A 22,444-nucleotide genomic window follows, 5' to 3' on the forward strand; every position below is an offset into this window, starting at 1 on the left:
TGGAAAGAAATGCTAACGATCCATTGTTGATACAATTCAAATTGTTCTACTAAGACTGGAGATGGGTTTGAAATGCATTCACATTTTTGCTTTTGTGACCAAAAGTAAGTATCTGTGAGGCAGTTTTCTTGGATTTGATGTACATTGTAAGCATTGTGTTCCAGAAGGTAAAATAATCTATTCAGGGATCAAACCTTTACCTACTGTCCTCCTTGGCACCACATTTTAATAGAAACCTAGTCCAGACTACCTTTTAAAATACTTTCCTGCCAGGGACCATTAATTACCAAAAGGGTAAAGGATGAATTTTTAGGAGAAAAATAAGTAAGTATGCTTCTTCAATTTTATTGGCATTTCCTCTATTACCTTAAAAAAGGGTCTTGTTGAATAATGCATCAGATGATGTTGATGAAATAATTCTAATCCCTAGGTAAATATCAGGTTTCTTTCTGGACTCAATTGTTTCTTATTACATTTCCCACCAGCATCTATGACAACTGTGTGCTGTAAAGCAACGGGAATCTTCTTGAAAAAAGTGACAATTCCAGAGCTTAGGGCATACACCTATCCCATGATATAGAAACAAATAATACTGGCTAGGTATCAACACTTTATCATTGGTACTGCCTCTTCTACTTTATGCTCTAAAGTATGCTTCAGAGAGTATGGGTTGTTCCAGCGCATGGTGATCCTATCCTACCAGTTTCTATAATATTTGCAATTTAAAAGTACTATACCTGAAAGGGTAACCATTACAGAAGAAAAGGCCAACTTTTAAAGATCTCTTGCTAGAGATGATTTGCCTTAGAGAATGACTGAAAGAATATTTTATATTTTCCCGTCTTCAAAGAATGAATCCTAGGGAGGAAGTAATTACAATTTGCATTTTACCAATGAAATAAGCAAATCAAAGGTGTTTTAAATTACCAGCTAGGGAAAGGGGGTTTTCAAATGTAATCAGTCTAGTTTCAACCACATCAACTAATGAGTAAGAATTTATCAAGGACCTACTATGTGTCAGATATTTGTCCACTTGCTATACTCTCCCCCCCCCCCATGCCTATAAAAACCTTTACATGTTGAAATTTTACCAGAAGCACTCCCCTGATCCCCCATGCAAAGAAACAGATAAAGCATGACAGAGACTGAAGGAGAGGGCTAAAGTCAAGAGACTTCTGAGAGGTCCAAACTGCTGACAACCAAGAAACTTAAGTACAAATGGTAGAGGTTAAAATATTTACTATAACTAAGATTTTGCCTCTGCAATTATTGTGTCCCTAACTGTACAATCAAGATGTTAGTTGGCTCCAGTGACCAGAGGGAATAAAATGTTACCCCTGCAGCTGCTTTATTTCCTGCTCCTATCCCTCCAAATTAAAAAAAGGGGGAAGGGAGGAGGGGGAGGGAAGGCCCAATACAAATGCAGAAGTTAATTACTTGGTTAAAGCCCAAATCCTTGCCTGAAGCTCTGTTCTTCCTATAATATCACATTCTTTTCTTCTTGTGTAAACTTTTCATTATAAAGGAGACATCTTCATAATACAATAATTCTGGTCATAATGTAACTGCTGGTAACATAACTCCTGCATTAGAAAAGGCAGCATGTTCAAGTAATGTTGTTTTAATACAATTTATGTACAGCAGAAACCAACACAACTTGATCATTTAAAACATGATCAACGTGAATTAGTGTCTCACTGAGATAAATCATTTGATCATTTAGAATTTGATCAATGGGAATCAGAGATAAAACATTTGTCATGCACATTTGGTATATCAGATTCATTCACACAGTACTAAAGTAGGTTATAAGCAGGCATCAATAAGTGTTACAATGTACAGAGAACCTGTCAGCTTACAGATACAAATAATGTACAGCAGCATATAATTTTAATCTTAGTGATAAGAAGAGGCCTTTGATAAAGCAACTGAAATCATTGAAAAACTGCAAAAGCTGAACTTTCAAGAGATGGAAGAAAAAAATTGAAATGAGAAGTTTAAGTAGAAATGTTAAGTAATATGATTCAACTGACTCAAATTCAAGGAGTTTTGGGCCTATTTAACAGAACAACTTTGGAATCACAGAACCATTAGTTCTATTAATCTAATATTCCAAATTGAAGTCACATTGACATTCAGGCACAGCGGCTTTTCCAACTAACAGAATTCTAAATCTAGCAGTCAAAACCTTATTTAATTCTTTTACAGCCAATTAAGCAGGATCTTTAAACACTGTTTCTTAAAACTGTCCACAATCCACATGTGTAATTACAGGGAACATGAGAAACACCTGCTGATACCACTGGAGCATCATCTTTAGGCTTCACTAATTCATTTGTGATACAGCTATTAAAGTACCAAGAGGAGACCTAAATAATATGTCACAGTGAGGCCCTCATGACCGAGGACATTTTAAAATGAAAGAATTTTACATAGAGAACCTTAAAAAATATAGTAATATATGTAAAATCCATTTTATCTTTCAAGTGTTTTGCAGAAAGCCCCCGTTATTTGAAAATCACCTTGACTTCTACAAGGAAACTAATCTATTAGTACTTCATAGGGATAACCCAGGCTTCTTTCAGGAGACCAAATTTATAAGCTATATTTCAGCAACTTTATTCCAGGATAAAATCCTAAAATCCTTCTTAAGATCCAGTGTACCATCATACAACTTTTGCTGATATACAATTTCAATGCTGTGTAGAATTGTAAGGTATCTTAAAGATCATATAGGGCAACCCTTCATGATATCGATCAGAAAAAGGAAGCAGAGAAAAAGACGGCTTTATTAGTACTATAGTCATGTACTTCAATAGTTCCCCTTCCTCCCAATATTTATAAAATACTTGCACTAACAGAACTCTTAAAACTTCATCAAGTGTATAAGACTTGTGTGAATTACAGATTAAAACTCATTTCTATACATATTTTGATGATAATTCTAGATGTAGCTTTGCAAACAAAACCCTGCAGAGGGAGAGTTCTAATTCTGATCCTAGGCAAGCAGCTGCCAATAAAGGATGTAGATATAACAATTCACCTTTCAAATGTAATATTTTAGGTTTTGTTTTGAATAATTATGACAAAATGCTTCATTTTAATATAATGATTTCTTGGCTGCAAGTTAAAAAGCTCTTTAAAAAAAGAAAAACACCTTTCATCAAGTCTGAAGTCTCAGTTCTCACAGAATTCCTTTGACATACTATCAAAGTGTACCTGGCTTTATTACAACTATACACCACTACTAGTCTAATATCCATGGGCATTTCCATTTTCTCCTGCATGTTTTATTTCTTGTTCTGAGGTTTACTGAACTAAAAGTAGACACCTGGAGGGCTGAGATTTGAGTTAATATGTAAGAATTCTCAGAATAATATCTACTAGCCATTATGGCAGGATGTCGATAAAACGGGTATTTAATCACTTACAACCTAAATAAACTTCACTCACATTCCAACTGTTATGAAGAAAATTCATCTTCTTTTATACAATGCTGACATGGTGCTTTTGGAAGCTTTCCATCTCTATCAAGAACCTAACAAAATTTTCCTCAGATAAAGGCAACAGATCATAAACCTAGAGCTGAAAAGAACCTCAGAGGCCACCTAATGCAACCCTCTTATCAAGGAAACTGAAGCCTGAGGAGAAAAAGTGATTTGTCCAAGGTCATAAAGGTAAGTCAAGTCAGAATTCCAACCCAGGTTCTCTGGCTTTATTTATTTATTTGTTTGAGGGCAATTGGGGTTAAGTGACTTGTCCAAGGTCACATGGCTATTTTTTGTGTTAAGTGTCTGAGGCAGGATAGGAACTCAGGTCCCCCTGATGCCAGGGCTGGTGCTCTATTCACTGCACCACCTAGCTGCCCCAGGTTCTCTGACTTCAGACCAGTTTTCTACCCCCTGTAATATGCTACATCCAAAAGACTAGATGAGATGCTTTTCTTTTTTTTTAATTTTTTGGTCTTTATTAATTTGTTTGTTTACTTTTAGTTTGCAAGACGTAGTTCCACAATTCCTTGAGTTTCAAATTTTCTCTCCCTTTCCCCTCCTCCAAATGGCAGCATACAATCAAGTATAGGATCTGCAAATACTTTCACATTAGACATTAGTCAGGTTATAAAGAAGGATTGTATCAGATGGAATGAACAATGAGAAAGAGGAAACAAAACCAAACAAGAAAAAGAAAAATAGCAGGTAGTTTGCTTCAATCTGGATTCAAACTGAGTTGTTTCTAGTTCTTTCTCTGGATGTAGACATCTCTATCCATCATGAGTCTTTTGGGGTTGACTTATAACCCTGCATTGCTGAGAAGAGTTCAGTCTATCAAAGTTGGTCATCAAACATACGTTGTGTCTGTAATTGTGTACATATTTCTCCTGGTTCTACGCTTACATGAGATGCTTTTCAAAGTCATTTAGAGCTGCTTTAGAGCTGCTGCCTATCAGGGAATGCTGAACCATTATTCAGAATAGTCAAAGATCTTTACTGTGTCTGGCACTTAGTAGGCATTTAATGAATATCTGAGTGGTGAAAGGAACTAATGTTAGTAGTATTAGACTGGTTATGAAGTAAGGAATAAAAAACAAAGGAGTACACAGGGAAATAAAGTACTAAAATGTGATTCTCTTTGGGATGGATGGACTGTGTTTCAGCAATCAGAACAGATGAGACACAGACAACAATATATCAATCAACAAGCAATGGTTTTATCAGCCACCTTGGGGTCAATATGCTACAATTCACTAGTCCCCTCCCCAAGTCCCCATTGACTTTTTAATACCCCCTCCTCACCAGTACACTTTCTCTTATGTCTTCTTTCCTTTTTCAGAAAGTTCGCTGGCTCAGTTCCTAGTCGTCATCCACCCACTATAGGCCTACCTGCATCTCTGGCAACTTTTAAAAAAAATTAATAATAATACTTTCATAACTATGCCATCCATGTACATTGACATTTTTCAAAACAACTATTATTGTTCCTTTATATTAAAATAAAACAAAACTGTCACCTTCCTCCCTCTAAAATATACACGTTTATATTTTAAGGCAGTTAATTCTTTCCCACTACCATCTCTGCCATAAAATATATATATTTATGTGTGTATGTGTGTGTGTGTGTGTGTGTGTAGCCCCTGGGGGAGGGAGGTTTTGTTTTTTTAGGTTTTTAAAAAATCCCTCATATCTAGAGACAACAGTTTTTTAAAAAGAACACCAAAACAATATACTATACAAATGGCACATTATGTGAAAATAATGATTTCACCTTAAGACTTAATTATTTTATCAAGTACATATAAACAGATGCACAAAGGAAAAGATCAGAGTTAAATGTAATCTTTCAGTTAAATATGTCACAATACCCTTTTTTTTTGGTTAGCAATTTCCCACTAATGAGGGTTATACAATAAGACTATTTATATACTTATAGAAATTATGAATGATGTCTTCTTGCTTAATGTGAGCTCTGGCAGAAAAGAGAAAAGTCTTTTCAAAAGGTTATGGGTCAGAGCCACTTTGGTTCATCAATTACACAACATTCATTTAAGTATTCTAAGGATTAATAAGTTAGCAATTGAATATTACCTTTATAACCGAGGGCAAAGTTAAGTCACTGACTTTAATGCTTCTCATTGGAAGAGATGAAAATGACTTAAATATGAAGAGGACTGACAACCAAATTTGGACAAGACTCACATTTTAATACAAAAAAATGAAAAATTTCTCAGTTCTGAACCTGCCTAACATAATAATCCAAATAAAACTTTTATTACCATTGTTTTCAATTTTCCTGTAGCTCACAAAATAAATTATCCTGGGCTGACAACAAGCGTTCATCAAATGCCTTCAGTTTAACTCCAGGAGAAGCAGATAATATACTTCTATCACTAGCTTTCTTTCTAGAATTCCAAAGTGCTATACTACCAAATAACTTTCCCACTTTTTTTTTCTTTTTGGAGAGGGGAGGGCCGGGCAATTGGGCTTAAGTGACTTGTCCATGGTCACATGACTAGTAAACTTTCCCATTTTTGAAAAGGAAGAGAATTATAATTATATTCTTTTAAAAGTGTAAATAATTATAATAATAGAAACTTACTTGAACTTAGATTCCACTTCCTCAGCAGCCCTCTGGTATTGTTCTGTGGTGACTTTGTAAAACTCTGCACTCTACAAACAAAATATCAACAGTTACATCTCTCTATATAAAAGCACTGAATAACATAAAGGATTTTGTTCATAACAGAAGGCCCTGATATCCATATGTGTATATATACACACATACACACAACATATACCCATTTAAATGACATAACAATTTTTTAAAATTATGATTTTGGAGTTAAATCACAGTTTTAACCACTCATTATTAAAACTGACATACTACTTTTATAAGTGAAGGTTAAAATCTTGTAAATATATCATCCTCAGGCATATTTAGAAGATCCCTCCCTTTTTAAGACCTGGAAATTAGGGCTAAGATCAAAGGTTCAAATTTATACTAAATATTCAACTTTTTCAATTAATTCATTAGCACATTAAACTAGATATAGACAGATAATGATATCTGTAGGTAATATGTAGATGTGGTTTTCAAGGGCACCAGAGACCTTGATAAAACAGAGATTATTATATTACAACAGAGTCAACCAGCAACTTTTAACAGACTTGAAAATCAAACTAAACTTGGTCATTATGTAACTAAGCTTCATGTTTCATAAAAATGTCTTTCCACCATTTTTACAATAAACTTGTTAGCAACTTCATGTTAAAATAGAGCTTAAAATTTAAAGATTAACTTTTATTAATTTATTTTTTCAACTAGCAAGCATTTTTCCCTTGCTCCCACAATAACCCTCTCCCCTTGTACTACTAAAGAAAAAAAAATAAAACCCTTGTAAAAAAAAGTCAAAACAAATCTTCACATTGGCAACACTCAAAAATGTATGTCTTATGTTGCATGTAAATGTTGTATGTCTATTACCTCTCAGTCATGAAGTAGAAAGCATTGTTTATTGGTTCTCTGGAATTATGGGTGATCAGTGCTTAGGTCTTTAAAAAATGTTCATTTTCACACTGATGAGAGTATAAATTGTTCTTATTCTGCTCACTTTAGTCTGCGTCAGTTCAGAGGAGTATTCCCAAGTTTCTCTAAAATGGTCTTTTTCTATTTCTTACAGTATAATACTATGCATTATATTCAAATACCATAACTTGTTTCACCACTCACCAACTGATGGACACCTCTTAGGTTCCAATTCTTTGACACAACAAAAAGAGTTGATATAAATATTTTTGTGTGTATAGGACCTTTTCATCTTTCTTTGATCTCTTTGGGGTATGGGTAATGCTGAAAGTCTCTCTTTTCCTGAAGAATATTAGGTAAAGAACCAGCCTTACTTACCACAGAGCTATGGAATAAATGACCTCTAGAAATCTCCTCTAGTTCTAAGAGCTTAGGAAATATCCTGAAAATCATATAACTATACAAAAGAAAAGGGGGTGACTAGATCAAAGAGGTCCACTGTCCACCCACATCCCTCATCCATACCTAATTATTTATTGGTATAGTAATAGAGGTTTCACATGCATGACTTGAGGTAGTTTATTTTTTAATAAATCTTTGCTGGTCAGTAAAAAAATGAAAATGAAATCCTCTTCACATCAATGACCCTTTTGCATTTAGCAATCTGGGTTGTCCAATGACAGTCACATCCAGGTTTCTTGACTGTAGATTAAATCAATAGGTATGTGATTAGAAAGCAGACTGAGTATGGTTGGAGACACGGACAGGTCACCATTTGAGATGATGAATGATTCTCTATCAAACTCCAGTCCCCAACGACACTAACATTTACTATAATCTTATTTGGGCTACGATTTATCTTTCTTGCACCTGATCAATAAAGATGAACAGAACAGTTGTCAGGATCGATTGTAATTTTTTATCATTTTCAAGCATGAAGGTACATTTGTGACACAAAGACAATATTTGAAGTGTACTACTGCAGCCTTTTTAAAAAAATCACAATTTGAGGGATCAACTGAATAGTTCTACACATAAAAAGGTTTTAATTCAACTGGAGGCTAGAAGTATTAAAAAGCTATGTTTTTCCAAGCAGATTACCTTCTATGTTTATGTTAAACCTTCATACCAATTTCCCTTAAAAATATTTTCCTCTTTTTAAACCAACCACAACACATACACTCATGCTTTTCTACAAAACAGCTGTAACACTTAAAAAAAAAAAACAACCCAAATCTTTGGAATATAGGTTCCCAATATGGGAGATACTGCCCCCTTGGAGGCACTGGAATTATCCGAGGGGGGGAGGGTGTAGCAGTAGTTTGAAAAGATGCAAATTTTTTAAAAACTGTTAAAAGGTTAAAGAAAATAGAGTTCCAGGGGGGCGCTGTAATTTTTTTTAAAGGGGGTGGTAGGCCAAACAAGTTTGGGAGCCTCTGAATTTTAGAGGGAATAACAATGACTTCTTCATAAACCAAAACTAAACATTAATAAGAGACATTCAAATTTACTGTCAATTAAATATTACATTACTATAATATTCATTAATATGCTGGCAAAGCAATAACTTCTGGTTCAAAATTTTTTCTATAATTTTGAGGTAAAAGTTTGGCATAGTGAAAACAAACCTAAACTAGACAAATATGGGGCTCTGGATTCTAGTTCTACTTTTCACTTATAAGACTTTAACCGGACAAGTGACAGAAAGCCAGAATTAAAGGAAGGGCTCGGGGCGGCCAGGTGGCTCAGCTAGTAAGAGCACTGGCCCCGATAGAATCTGGGCTCAGATGCTTAGCACCACACCCAGAAATAACTGGCCTTGTAACCTTGAGCAAGTTACTTAACCCCAATTGCTTTAAAAAAAAAAAAAGGAAGGGCTCTTAGGCAACCTTAAATCAATCCTATTATTTTACAAATGAGGAAACTCAGAGGTAACTGGCAAAAATTTGCTCAACACACATATACATATTACACATATGTTCACACAACATAAATATAATTGCTACATTCAAGAATTTTTCACATCAGTAGAATTTTTTATGATAACACATGCCTTCAATATTAATAACACTCATGCCACTTCAGAATAATATTTTCACTTAAGGCCTCTTTAAGCTATTTAAAAGTCTTTAAAAGTCATGTTGCATTTTTACAAATATGGGCACACAGAAAGCATTATAGTATCTGCCCTTTGGATTGGGTGAAATTAAGCTAAGGACAAGATCAAATTCTTCCCCAGACTAAAATTACAGTTTAAAATTAGTGCAATTTGACTGGAGAGCACAAAGAGCCAGTTCTGCAATAGAGGAAAGAAAAAACTGTATGTCCAGGTGGGAGATAATGAATAGTATGCAAGAGAGGACAAAAACTTGAAGAGTCTGCAGAGGTGGCAACAAGAAGGCTCAGAGAGTAAGATGTGGCATATAGTTCAGACAGACTAAAGCTAGAAAAGGGTTTACACTGCCAGGGGGTGCAGGCAAAGCGCAGCTTGGACCATGAATTTGAATCAGAGACAATAACACAGAAAAGACAGACTAATTAGAAAGCCAGGGAGAGAAGGATCTGATCTTGCAATTGGCTAGGATTCAGGTGATTGAACAGAGCTATCGACCACCAAAACGCATGAGACGTGTAGTAAGTTGGAAAAAGCTAGACTTTATGAGTTTGAAACTGTCAACCTGCTTATTATTTCTAACAACAGTTCACATTTATATCACCTTATGACTTATTTAGATTTAGAGATGAAAGCAAACTTAGCTATCATCTAATCTAGCAATTCCCAACAATCCTTTTACAAAAAAGATGTGCTGTGAACCTTCAGACTTACTTAAAACACTAATTATACTATTTTTTCAATAATTTAATGATTAAGGTGCCATTAACAAATTTTTTATCACGAACAGCTTGGAACATTATCATCAACTTCCCAAAGGGTTCATGAACCACTAAATGAAAACCATTAATTTAATCCAGTTTCCTCATTTGGAAACTGAGGACTTGAGCAAAGATGTGATTTGCCTAAGGTCACAGAGAAGTAGCAGGGTTGAGATTTGAATTGATCTCAGTCTCCCATGCTCAGTTAAGTATCCTGATAACAGAAAAAGAAAATGAATATCAAAAAATGCCTCAAGAGCATAAGTGGAGAAATACAGTAGGAACTAAAAGGTTCACTTCCTCATATAACATTTATATTTGCATCAACATAAAAGTACATTAAAATGTATATTCAAAAACAAATTAAAAGATACAAAAATCAGAATTTTTTTCATATAAATGTACTTTGTGATATAAAATAAGCTGATTGGATATAATAAAGTTAGTATTCATCTTAGAATTTAGATAACTGATGAAAACAGTTGAAAAACAAGTATTCTTTTTGCCAAAATTCCTATCTTGTCCATGATATATTGTTCATCACTGTCATGTAAGTGGCAAATTTTGTTTGTCATTCCCCAATGCTATTTATCTACACTGCTGTGCTTACTAAAATACTTTACTAACATGACTGCTATCTTTGCTTACCCTTCATTTCCCAGAGCATCCTATAACCCACTAGAGGAGGCCTTCAAAACCCAGACCTGGTTTGGTTATACCTTTGGGTAACGTTTTAATTAGTTTGGTTTTTTTTTAACCTGAATAGATATTTAAAAACAGGAGTAGTCTCTTCAAGGCAGTGCTTGGCATCAATCAAAGGTAAGATTCTGAACTGAGAAGGATCATAAATATCAGTCCAACCTCCTAAGTTACAGATAAAGGAACAAAGGAGCAAAATCGGTGAAGAGGTCATCCCAATGTCAAATGGGCAGCAGAGTCACTCATTACTCAAAGCCACTCCCTTCTATTCTAAATCCAAAACTTTCATTCAGTCTAATCAATCTGCCCTTTCTTAGTAAAGAATGAGTAACAAGTTGAAGATGAACAAAATGGCAAGATTGGGGAAATTAAAGAGCTACAGAAAGAGACAAGTATGTGTGTATAAAAATCTACAATTAAAGCCAATATTTAACCTTGGGGAATATTCTCAATCTTCCTGTCCAATAAGTAATACAATTTAATGAGTTCTCCTCCATTCCCCGGACCAGTAAAGCTAAAAGAGCATAAAAAGGAGGAGGATGGAGGATGATTACTAACAAACTGAAGATCTGATTCCTGAATAAGGGAGGCTTGAATATTACCACCTAAGCCTACGCTTGGAAAAGGGAGGAGAGCAGAAGGAAATCATATTTTCTACACAAAAACTAAAGGCACTATTTTTCCTTTAAGACTTACCACTGAATGAGCTTCCTAATGTCTATTAACGTGGGATATTTTTTGCTATCCAAAGCAAGCAAAATCAGTGTTTTCAAATGATTACTATTTATGCTAAATAACATTTAGCACAATGATTTAGTAATTTCCATTAAAATTTTTCATGGGAAAAAACCCCCACCTATTTATTAAGACATATATAATGGATACTTATTGATACACTAATAAATGACAATCAAATAAAGGTAGAGTTAACTTGAAATATCATTTTATTATACAAAAACTGAGATAAACATAAACTAACCCTATTTGCACCACTGCTTTAAAATGTACTGACACTGATTTAGTTGCACGGTGAACCAGCTTCTCCTTTTGTTACTGAAACGTTTTTTTTTTTAAACATCTTGGCTTTACCACCTGATCAAATGCTGTCTTAATATACAGTTCATGTAATCTAATGGAAGGTGCCTAGTCAACTGTCATGTGGCTAATGACTTATTTTACAAAGAACACTGTTGAGAAAAGAGAATGCCCTTTAAAGAAAGCAAGAAACAAAACAAGGGGATTTGGTTTTTACTGAAAGCCTCTGGTATGTGGAATAAATGAAGAGTAAGAATAAAGAGAAAATGACATTTTTTCCCTAAGGGATTCAAAGCTAGGAACCCCTCTGATTTCTTTAAAAGGAACAGGAAAGATTCAAGTTCCTTCTCTAATTTATATTGTATTCATGGGGAAATAACCTGAAGAGAAAACCCTAAACAAAGTAAATAGGGAAGTTACTGAGATGCTAGTGATATTACCAACCTAATCTTTCAACACATTTGTTACTCAAGTATAAATACACTGTATTTTTGTATTTGCAAAATCCTTTCCAATAGAAAATAAAAAAAAAACATTTATTGTTCTTCATGTACAAAGATGATGCCATTGAACCACTATCAAGAGTAGGAGGTGTGTTTTATGTTGTTTTTCCAGTTGTGATTCTGATTTAAATCACTAACCAAAAAGATTAGATTGAATAATTTTTTCTACAAAAACATATTGTTGTCTGAAATAATCTTAATACGTATTTTTCACAATTCGTACAGATCGAAAGTTTTGAAAGGGTATATATTATAGCCTGTAAAAACACTGAAATAGTGACTTGGAAGAGGAGGGAAGGGTGGGTAATTATAGCTACATTTAAAGCAGCAGCAACAATAACCCAAACCTAATGTAGGCTTGGTTTTCTTTCCCAAAGCTACCTGAACAGATCACTGAGAGGTGAATGATCTGCAGTGTAAAAACTTAATCGTACATTTTTGCAATCTCCTCTGGGAAGGTAAGACCTACATCCAAAAGCCAACAGATATAAAAAACAATCTTATGTATATTTTTCGACACCATGCTGTGATGTCTACCACCATCACCCAAAAATTATGATACCCTAATCTGACGGAAAAAAAATTGTCCTTTTTTAAACAAGTACATTAATTTTCTTTTTTAAAACTGGAGACTGCTCTGGAAAATCTGAGCTGTGTAGTATCAGTGTGTATATGTATATGCATCATTTTTTTTTAAAAAGAGCAAATATGTATAATTGTAACAATTGTAACAAATACATAGAATTGTAACAAAATACGTGTAAATACTTTTGAGTTTTAACGATTTCAGTTATGAATATGCAATGAGTATGGGTGTAACTTGAGGGTAGGCTTTTTCTAGTCTGCAAAAAGCATAAGATCAGATGACTTGGTTCTCAATTTGCCTATTTAGAAGGGCTAACATTGAAATTAGGGTTAGGTCTCTTGAATTTTTTTGGATACTACTTAAGGAGGAGATAGGAAAGCAAGGGATTAGAGGAGGTCCTAGACTAGACCCCCTTGCTAGAAGAGAAGAGATTAAATCTTCAAAGAAAGGTAAATTTAATGGCAAATAATTGGGATTTCTCAGGTTCATCTTAGTCAGCTGCAGATGATTATATAGCTGGAAGTAGGGACAAATAACTAAACTCAAAAAAGTCAATATAATATAATAGGGCCATATTATGATTTTTGGCAAAAAGCTAGCTTCAAGAAATATTTTAATGAAGATGTGAAAGGAATGCCAGGTATCTATTCTGCAGATTTCAGACAGGGAAATATTCCTCAAAGCTACTATGCCAGTTTTCTTATTCCTGACCCAGTAGCCTATAATCTGAGTGGACACAGAATAATATTACTCCATTTAAAAAAAAAAAGAAGAATCTTATTAGTTATTTTGAAAGTTTTGTGGGGGGGGGGCTTTGTTAGGGGGGGAAGAGGGACAGGGAGGGGAAGGAGAGTCAGATAGAGAGGATCAGAAGTTGGAAGCCAGATTTGATCTACATAATCTCTGACAAATGACAAAGAAGAGCTCTTGTTTACTAATGTCCTTTCAGTATAGTTGTGTGAGCTTGGTTAAGTCAGTTAAACCTGTTTGCTCTCAGTTTCTTCATTTATAAAAATGGGGATAACAACAGTATTGACCTGTTAGGGTTGTTGTGAGGATAAAATGAAATATCTATAAAGTCCTTTGCAAACTTCCAAGTGCTGTATAAATATTAGCTATATTATTATAATTGTTGTTGTTAAGTAGAAACATAAAAACCTAATCATGCCTACTTCTCAGAAAGGAAAGGACTAGGAAAAGAAGAAAGAATGTAAAAACACCTTTTGTACACTAACTTGAGAATGAGTAAAGGAATGAATCCTAATAATGACCTCCTATTATAGAATTCTAGTGTACAAGAAATCAAGATGGGGTGCTTGGGTCACTGTGCTTGAACCCAAGTTTGTAAAATCACATTTCTCCCTAGCCTCAAACCTCCCTAGCCTCAGAGCATTATCTCTGCCCCTTCTCCCTGCAAGCACTCTGCCTAGCAACCATTCATGAACTGTTATCTTCCCTTAGTATAATAACAAGCTGCACGTTAGTCCTTCACTAGAACCATCTGTAAGTAACTACCTAGCCCATTATACACATCCTGGATCCCTTGTTAATTTGGGACATATGTATACTCCCAACATCCATCTTGTCAAACATGACATTGATGGGTGGCAACTTGGTCAGCCCAGACCTCTAGCTGACTTAGTGACTTTTCAAACCTAAAACCACACCTCCATGCAGCCCCGCCCTGGGCGATTTCCCAGTGAATTATGGGCAATATGTCTGCACAATAGATATTAAAAGTGCACATTCCTTTAAGCACTGACCACTCCTTAACTCCTCCCTAATCCCACCCTTACTCACCTAGTTAGCATAATTAGCACAGATTTTACTAAAGATTATCCTATAAAAACTTTAACTCTACCCCTTTAAGGTTGCAGGTTCCCTAATCTTGCCCGCTGTAAAGGGGAACAGTAAACTTATACCATCCTGACCTAAAGCATGCTTGCACCTCTGAATTCATTCCAGATTGCCCACCAGGGGACTCTGATTATTGGGGTTCCTGAAACACATACATGCCCATGTCAATCATTATCATAGCCTAAAGTTGGCTGAGTTTTAGTAAGGTCTTCCTGGAGAAGTGCTCAAGGAGTCCATGAGAACAAAGATTCAAAAGGATAGTAGGATGCTTGGATGAGAGACTACACAAATGTTTCAAGCAGGGAGAAAGGGCAGGCCTAACAGACACTTTTAATTTGAGTAGCTATGATAAACATTAGGGAGTGGTTTAGTGGTATAATTTTGCACTGGCAAATGACATTTGAAAACCCTGCTGTTCTACCACAGAATGCTTGGTAGTAGTAAAGTCCTTCATGGAATTATTTCTGGACTTAAGTACCAGACACCAGTATCCACAGAATCATCTATATACGGCACCTACTTATAGTAGTGACTGCCATGTAAAACAATTTTCCCCTAATTTGGAGAAAAAACGGATTACTTCTATGATTCTGGAGACATGAATTTCCCTAGGTTGATTAGGAAGACTTGGAGAAATGTCCTTTCCTTCTCCATGTTAATGCCCTGGATGAAAGAAAGAAGTAGTATGGTCGTTATATTTGAGGGTAACAGAAGGCTCAAGGGAATAGTTATGTACTAATACATAACATGATGTCAGCAGGGCACAACTATGGGCTGAAGCAAAAGCTAACAAAATGAAATATAATTTGGCAAATATAAAATACTGTGCACTTCGCTTAAAAAAAATCAACGATGTTAAGTACAAGATGAAGAAAACATGGCTTGAAAGCAATTTATATGGAAAAAAAACCCACACCCTAATATTTTAGCAAAATGCAAACTTAACCTACAGAACTGGGAGGTGGCAGCCAAGAAAAGATAATACACTAAATCCAGAGCAGGAGGAAGAGATGATAATCCTGTTGTTATTTTGTCCTTATCAGACTACATGTACACAACTTTGGGTATTGTAATTTAGAAGGGATACTAAAACTAGTGTCTGACTAAGAGGGCATGGTCATGAAAAGAGGTTTTGAAACCAAACCACATCCAGACACCAGTGAAAACAACCGTCACAATCTTGACAGATGTGATGGACTCAAGATACTGAATTAAATATGAATTATCAGACATGGACAATGTGGGAATTTGTTTTATTAGACTATGCGTATTTGTTACAATGATTTTGTTATTTTCCCCCTAATGAGATTAAGGTAGGGAAAAGTGGGCCAAGAACAGTGTACCCCCCCAAAAAAATTAAAAAGGAAAGAGGGTCACTGAAGCAGTATTTAAATGTAGAAAGAAGGTCACGATGAACCATATACAAGCAGGACAGCTTTGAAAATCACAAGCTTTATTCATTATATATTATTATATATTAATTATATTATATATTAAATATATATTTATTATATACTAAATATATATTATATATTTCATTTTATTTTGTTAAAATAAATTTTATGGAATAAAACATTTTCATAACATAGTACAATAAAAAATGACTGCACATGAAATTGCAAATCTACTATGCACCATTCACTATTCCTTTTAAATATATAAGAAAATTATCACGTAAATTAAAAGTAAACTATATAGAGATTCCCAGTTTCAAGTACGAATCTCTTTTTGTTCTACAGTAGAAATGGAAATGCCCAGAGTATTTGGTTTATGGGATCAAAATTTAAAAAAAAAAAAGATTTTCAAAAAATCCTTAAAAATAACAGGAGGAAAGAAAATCTTTTTTTTTTTTAACAGGGTGATGAGAAGAGAAAGCTTGGAATGAACGTTATAGTTGCCCTCAAATACCTGAAGTTATATTAATTAACAAGCATTTATTAAATTCCCATTATATTTTATTCACTTTGCTAAATGTAAGAAGAATCAGGTGTAAGCTGCTTTGCCCTGAAGGGCATAACTAATAGCAACAAATAGATGTCATAAGAAGGCAGCCTTTTTAGCTCAATAAAATAACTTCCTAACAATTAGAGCTGTCCAAAAATGAAATGGAATAGAGGGTCTCAGAGGTCCTTCCAATTCTGCAATGTTATGCTTCAAATAAATAAAGCAATTTGCTGAAGCAAAACTTCCCATTTGAAATTCTTCCTTCTGAGAGTGACCTCTCTCTTTGGGCTTCTCTCTGAATAGATCTCTAGAGACAGATTGTTCATTTTTTCTAAGTTGAGCTAAATATCTGCTGAAATGCCCATTTTGTACTAAAGACTTTTTGCAATAAAGATATTCTATTTTTAAACCAATTTTATTTAATAATATAATTGAAAATTATGTAGTGCTTTACATTTGATTAAAAGATTTAAATACACCCTCTGAGTCTCACAAGCACCCTGTGAGGTTAAGTACTACACATTTTATCTCCATTAACTCAAAAAGTTAAATGACTTGCCCACTGTCGTTGTCACAAATGGGATTTGAACACAAGTCTTTCTAACTCCAAGTCTAGCACTTCATCCACTAAGAAACAACATATAATTATGTATTCACTCGTAATAAACAAAAAGGCTAAAGTTAGAAAAATAACAACTATTTCATCTACACTAAAATTATTAACTTAAAACTATAGATCATACAACCAAGATAGTATCTACATCTTCCTATTTTATTCATAGATTGGAAAGACTACATGAGTTTTTCTGCTCATTCAATTTCCAAGCAATTTCTTAATAAAGGATGAGTGAATCCAAAAAGGAAAAAATTTCTTTCTATATCTAAATATGTCCCTCCTATTAGACAGTCTCTGATGAACTAAGACCCTTAAATGGTGCCAACAAGTTATGACAAAAACCAAAAACTACAGTTAAAAAACAATTCTTAGTCGAGATTTATGACATCTAGTTTTATGGTGAGAGGACTCTGAACATCATAACAAAATCTTCAATAATTAATATCTGGCTCTAGTACCAAGAATTAAAAATACGAGAAAGAGACTCAACTGATGAGTACGTGTTGTGAGCTGTTTTTAAAAATTTGCTTGAAAGGCTTCATAAAAATATTGTAGCACACAGTACAAGTAGGTGCTATAATTTCTATATCATGGTGATTCTTTGAGCTTTAATATCTCTGCAATTAAAATAATTTTTCTTTTAGAGTTTGGAGATTCTTTTTAATAAAAATATTTTTAAAAGAAAATTAAATCAATTTAAAACAAATTAAAACTCACTGATTTTATTTTCCTTGATGGGTACACATCATTCTCTCTCTTGTATAACATTCTCCTGGTTCTGTTCACTTCATTTTGCATTAGTTCATGCAAGTCTTTCCGGGTTTTTCTGAAATCATCCTACTTGTTCTTATAGCACAGTAATAGTCCATTACAATCATATACCACAGTTTATTTAGCCATTCTCCAATTGATGGGCGGGATGATCCCTTTGATTTCCAATTCTTAATCACCACAAAAAGAGCTACTATAAATATTTTTGTACAAAGAGGTCCTTTCCTCTCCTTTTATTTGATGTCTTGGGCAATCCCCTTATTTTAAAAAGAAAGATTAAGTGACTTGTCCAAGGTCACACTGGTTCTAAGGAGTAGAGATGGAACCTGAAAGCAGAACCTCCGACTCTAAATCCATCACTCTTTCTGACTTAGACAGATCTACTCAGTCATAAATACTGAGACTTTTCCTAGTCAGAAATCTCCCTTTGTGTAGGATAATTGTTTTGTATACTTTCAGCACACAAACAGTGAACAGCATTGTTTGGAGAAGAATAGTTTAATTTGTCATTAGAGTTTCAGACATTAGAAAAGAGAAGACAGCTAAGTTTGGCAAAAGTAAAAGAAAGCTAAAAAGTTTCCTCAATTTTCAGCACAGTTTTGCGTTTGTTATTTTTATTAATTTTTTGTTCAAGTCAGGTGTTCGTGGTAGAGGGTGGTTTCTTTCTTTCTTTGTTTTGTTATGGTCCTGTTATAGGAATTTTATAAAGTTTTGTTACAAAGGCTAAGTTTTTAATGGTTAGTAAGTGTCAGAAGGTCAATTCAAATCCATATCTCTCAATTCTGGTGTTCAGTTTTTTCCCCCTGCTGAAATAACTTCTCACATTATAGTCTTCATATAAAGATTCAAAAGGCTTAAGACTTAATGGAATGTAGTTATTATGGCAGAATGACAGACTGTTTTGCTTATTCGTTAGGCCTACTCTACATTCCTAACAAGGGACTGAGAAAAAGGGTAAGGTAATAACATAGCATAACATGTCTTCTGCATATTGGTTTAATTTTGTTCAACTTTTGCCTGCCTTTATCTTTTAATTTCTTTGTCTTGTCTTACTGCTTTTGGAAGTATTTCTAGAATTTTACTTCTCATATTTATTAGAAAAGCTTGTTTCCCAATTCCATATAATTCTAATTTGTTTTAGATAGTTATCAATTACCTAGCTTCTGTTTTTACTATGTGCTAGACATTAAAGATACAAAAACCAATGAAAACAATGCCTACCTTCAAGAAGCTTACATTCTAAGAACAAGTACATATGTAGGTATTTATAAGATATACACAGAGTAGCTACAAGGCACTCAGAAGAAAAAGGTACTAAAAATATTTATAGCATCTATTTTTGTGGTAGCAAACAACTGGAAATTGGTTATGAAAGATATTTTCATAACTATTTCAATTGATTTACTTTGTAATCCTATGTATTTTATTTTATGCAGTGCAAAACATTATTTTGAAGAATCTAGAAGTTTCATGAAGTTCTATGAGACACTTTCAAAAGGTTCTATGACACAAAAAAAGATTAATAAATTATAGTCTAGGGTAAAGAGATGTGAAAATTCATCTGTTTTGGTGGCTGAACCTTTATAACAAAGTGCTCTAGTGGTGTACATGTGATGAAATCATTCTTAAACTTCAAAAGAAATACTTTCATCACTACTTACGAATTCCTCTATAAACTCAACAACTAACCAATTCATTAAGAGCTATGGCTCACAATACCTATAACCATTACAGGTATTAATAAAAAAAAAAAATCTGGGAAGAAGGCAGGAGAAAGAGAAAGAAAGAGAATTTAAAATTCAGGGTAGAATCTCATTTGCAGACTTTTTTTCTGCCCCTAAAATAAAACATTGTGTTGACAAAGGTCTACCTAAAACAAATACCATATAAATAAAACCCCATAAGAACTGAATGAAATCAAGGAGAAACATTGTTACTTTCTGCCATTCGGAAAATGTCTTTAAAACTGCTTTAAGAACTACAGCGAAGGGGAATGGACTATTTCATTTATTAATTTAGTAAATGTATTTCTTTTAAAAGGATTTATAATCTCTCCATGACTAACTTTAAAAAAAGGAAAAATCTCTTTTAATAAATATGTATAGTCTTAAAAAACAAATTCTCACACTGGCCGTGCCTAAAACATACATCTCTTATATATTCTAAGAGTCATAGAAAGAGAAATGAAAGGAGGATTTCTTTTCTTACTGTAAATAGTTTATATGATAAAGAAATCAATTGTTCTTTGAAAGTCTGTTATAATTTACTTGCAAATCATTCTACTTTTAGTGTTATTCCTTTGGGAGTTAATGTATAGGTTGCTAGATTTCTTTTTCTGGTGTTGGGCTATTTAAATAGTCTATTTACTTGTTAATCTAGGTTAATATTTTTGTAAATATTCAATTCTTCCCAAGTTATCAGTTATGTTAGCAAAGATTGAAAGAAAATACAGTTTTAGTCACACTGTCAATTAGAATTCCTGGAAGAAGTGGAGAAAGAAAAAATTTTAAAGGGTTAAAAATGAGACTATATGAAATAGCACCAGGAGAAAGAACAGGAAAAAAAAGAAAAGCTCTGGAGGAAAACACTTGGAAGGAGGATTAAAAGCTTAGTACAAGAAATACAAAACATTAACCAAATATAAGACGGATTGTAAAATTAGAATAGATAGTAAAAACAAAATTAAAATAATGAAAAATAGAAATAAATGTACAGAATCTTTTATAAAAAAACTGACCTGACAAGGAAATTGAGGGAAAATTAAAGAAGCATTGACTTAAGTGAAATATATGAGACCAAAGCAGGACTTAAGATATATTTCAAGAAATTATGAAAAAAATTACCTAGACATATAGGAACAAGAATGCAAAATGAAAATATAAAGACTCTATCAATCACCTCCTAAAATTTTAAAAGAAAACCTCTCCCAAGGAATTCAATAGTCAAAATATAGGATACCCAGGTGAAAGAAAAAAACAAGCTACAAAGAAAGAGTTCAAGTGTTGAAGAGCCACAGTCAGGATTACATAAGATTTGGCAAAAATTACATAAAAGAGCAGAAAATCTGGAATATCCAATAGGGGAAAAATATATACGGGCTTACAAACAATAATAATGTATACAAAAAACTTAACAGAATCCTACAAATGGAGAAAAATGCACCTTTAATAAAACCGAATATTTCCAAGTATTCCTGATCACAAGACCAAAGATGATTAGAAATTCTGAAATAAACATAGGAGTCAACATAAACCTAAAAAGGTAAATGTGAGTAATTAAAAGGGATTGTAGGAGGATGAAGTGTTTACATTCAAATAAAAGTAAATGGTACAACTTAGAATTGTATGTAGAATGTAAGAATAGAATAGAATGTAATGTAACAATCAGAATTCTCAAGTAACAATGTAGAAGGTAACAAGAGAATAGAATGTAATGTAATAGAATATAACAATCAGAATTCTCAAGTCATCAAGGGTCTCAGAGAGAGTTAAAAGAAAGAGCAGGGGAGTAGTTTGATTGTTTTGATGATTTTAATAGAAAAAAAAGAAAGGGAAGGGGAAAGGTTTACACTAGGGAATAAAGGGATAGGACAGATAGGGGAATTTACTATAGCAGTTATTCAGGGTATGTAAAAGTGGAAGATGATGCAAACAAGGTTGAAACGGGTGTCACCTGAAATGAAATTCACTTACATTTGACACCCAGCAAAAGAAGGGTGGGAAAGGGAGGGAGGGAGAGAAGGCAGAGGAGAGAGAATATAGAATGAGGTTGGAGGGGAATAAGAGGAAGTATAGAGATTCAGGAAGGGTGTAGTGATAAGTAAAGCAAATTCAAACCTTGTAGGGATAGGTTGTTCTTGTTTTGTATTTTTGGTGAGGAAGATGATGAACTCACTTTGGCCATGATAAGTATAAAGTACCTATGGTGCATCAAGATGGGAAATGTCCAGAAGGAGACAGAATCATATCTATTCAGAGAGAAGTAGAATCAGGAGAACAATTTACTTTCACAGTATTATAGTCATTATACTATAATACTGTGAAAGTAAACTGAAAGAATTAAGAATGGATCAATGCAAGGACCAATCAAGATTTTTAAAACATGTAACTCACTTCCTGGCACAGAAGTTCTGATTGTAGGTGAAGAATGTAGCTTACATTTTCAGACAGCACCAGCATTTACTTTTGGTGTGTTTGACTTATATGTTACAAGGGTAAGCATCTGATTTTGTTTATGTTGAGGAAGGGACAGGAGATAGGAAGGAGAGATAGAGAATAGCATTAATGATGCCAAAATAAAAGAAGAATATCAATGAAACATTTTAAAAGAGAATGGAAGAGAATTCAGTAGAGGACACAGATAAGCAGGGTAGTGTGAGTACTTCTATAATAATTTTTTTACATTTTATACATATAAATATGTGATTATTTATATATAAACATAAACAAATATGCATAAATATATCTCAAATAAAGTACATAATAGTCTCATGATTTCATACACGATCATCCCTGTTCTTTGTTATAGAAATGTTAATGT

The 22,444-nt window shown here is 33.8% G+C and overlaps 1 protein-coding gene across 1 annotated transcript in view; it reads right to left on the reverse strand.

Annotated features, from left to right (window-relative positions):
• The window catches only part of CHCHD3 (coiled-coil-helix-coiled-coil-helix domain containing 3), a 347,503-nt gene that overhangs the window by 73,637 nt on the left and 251,422 nt on the right, over window positions 1-22,444 (reverse strand). Inside the window, exon 6 of the mRNA XM_069087258.1 lies at window positions 6,094-6,164. Coding sequence (XP_068943359.1) covers window positions 6,094-6,164 — 71 coding nt within the window. The remainder of the gene's footprint in view (window positions 1-6,093; window positions 6,165-22,444) is intronic.

The sequence above is a fragment of the Petaurus breviceps genome, unplaced genomic scaffold (genome assembly GCF_028583685.1).
Source record: "Petaurus breviceps papuanus isolate PSGF00001 unplaced genomic scaffold, PetGlider_PUasm1.0 181, whole genome shotgun sequence".
In the NCBI taxonomy this organism is placed as follows: domain Eukaryota; kingdom Metazoa; phylum Chordata; class Mammalia; order Diprotodontia; family Petauridae; genus Petaurus; species Petaurus breviceps.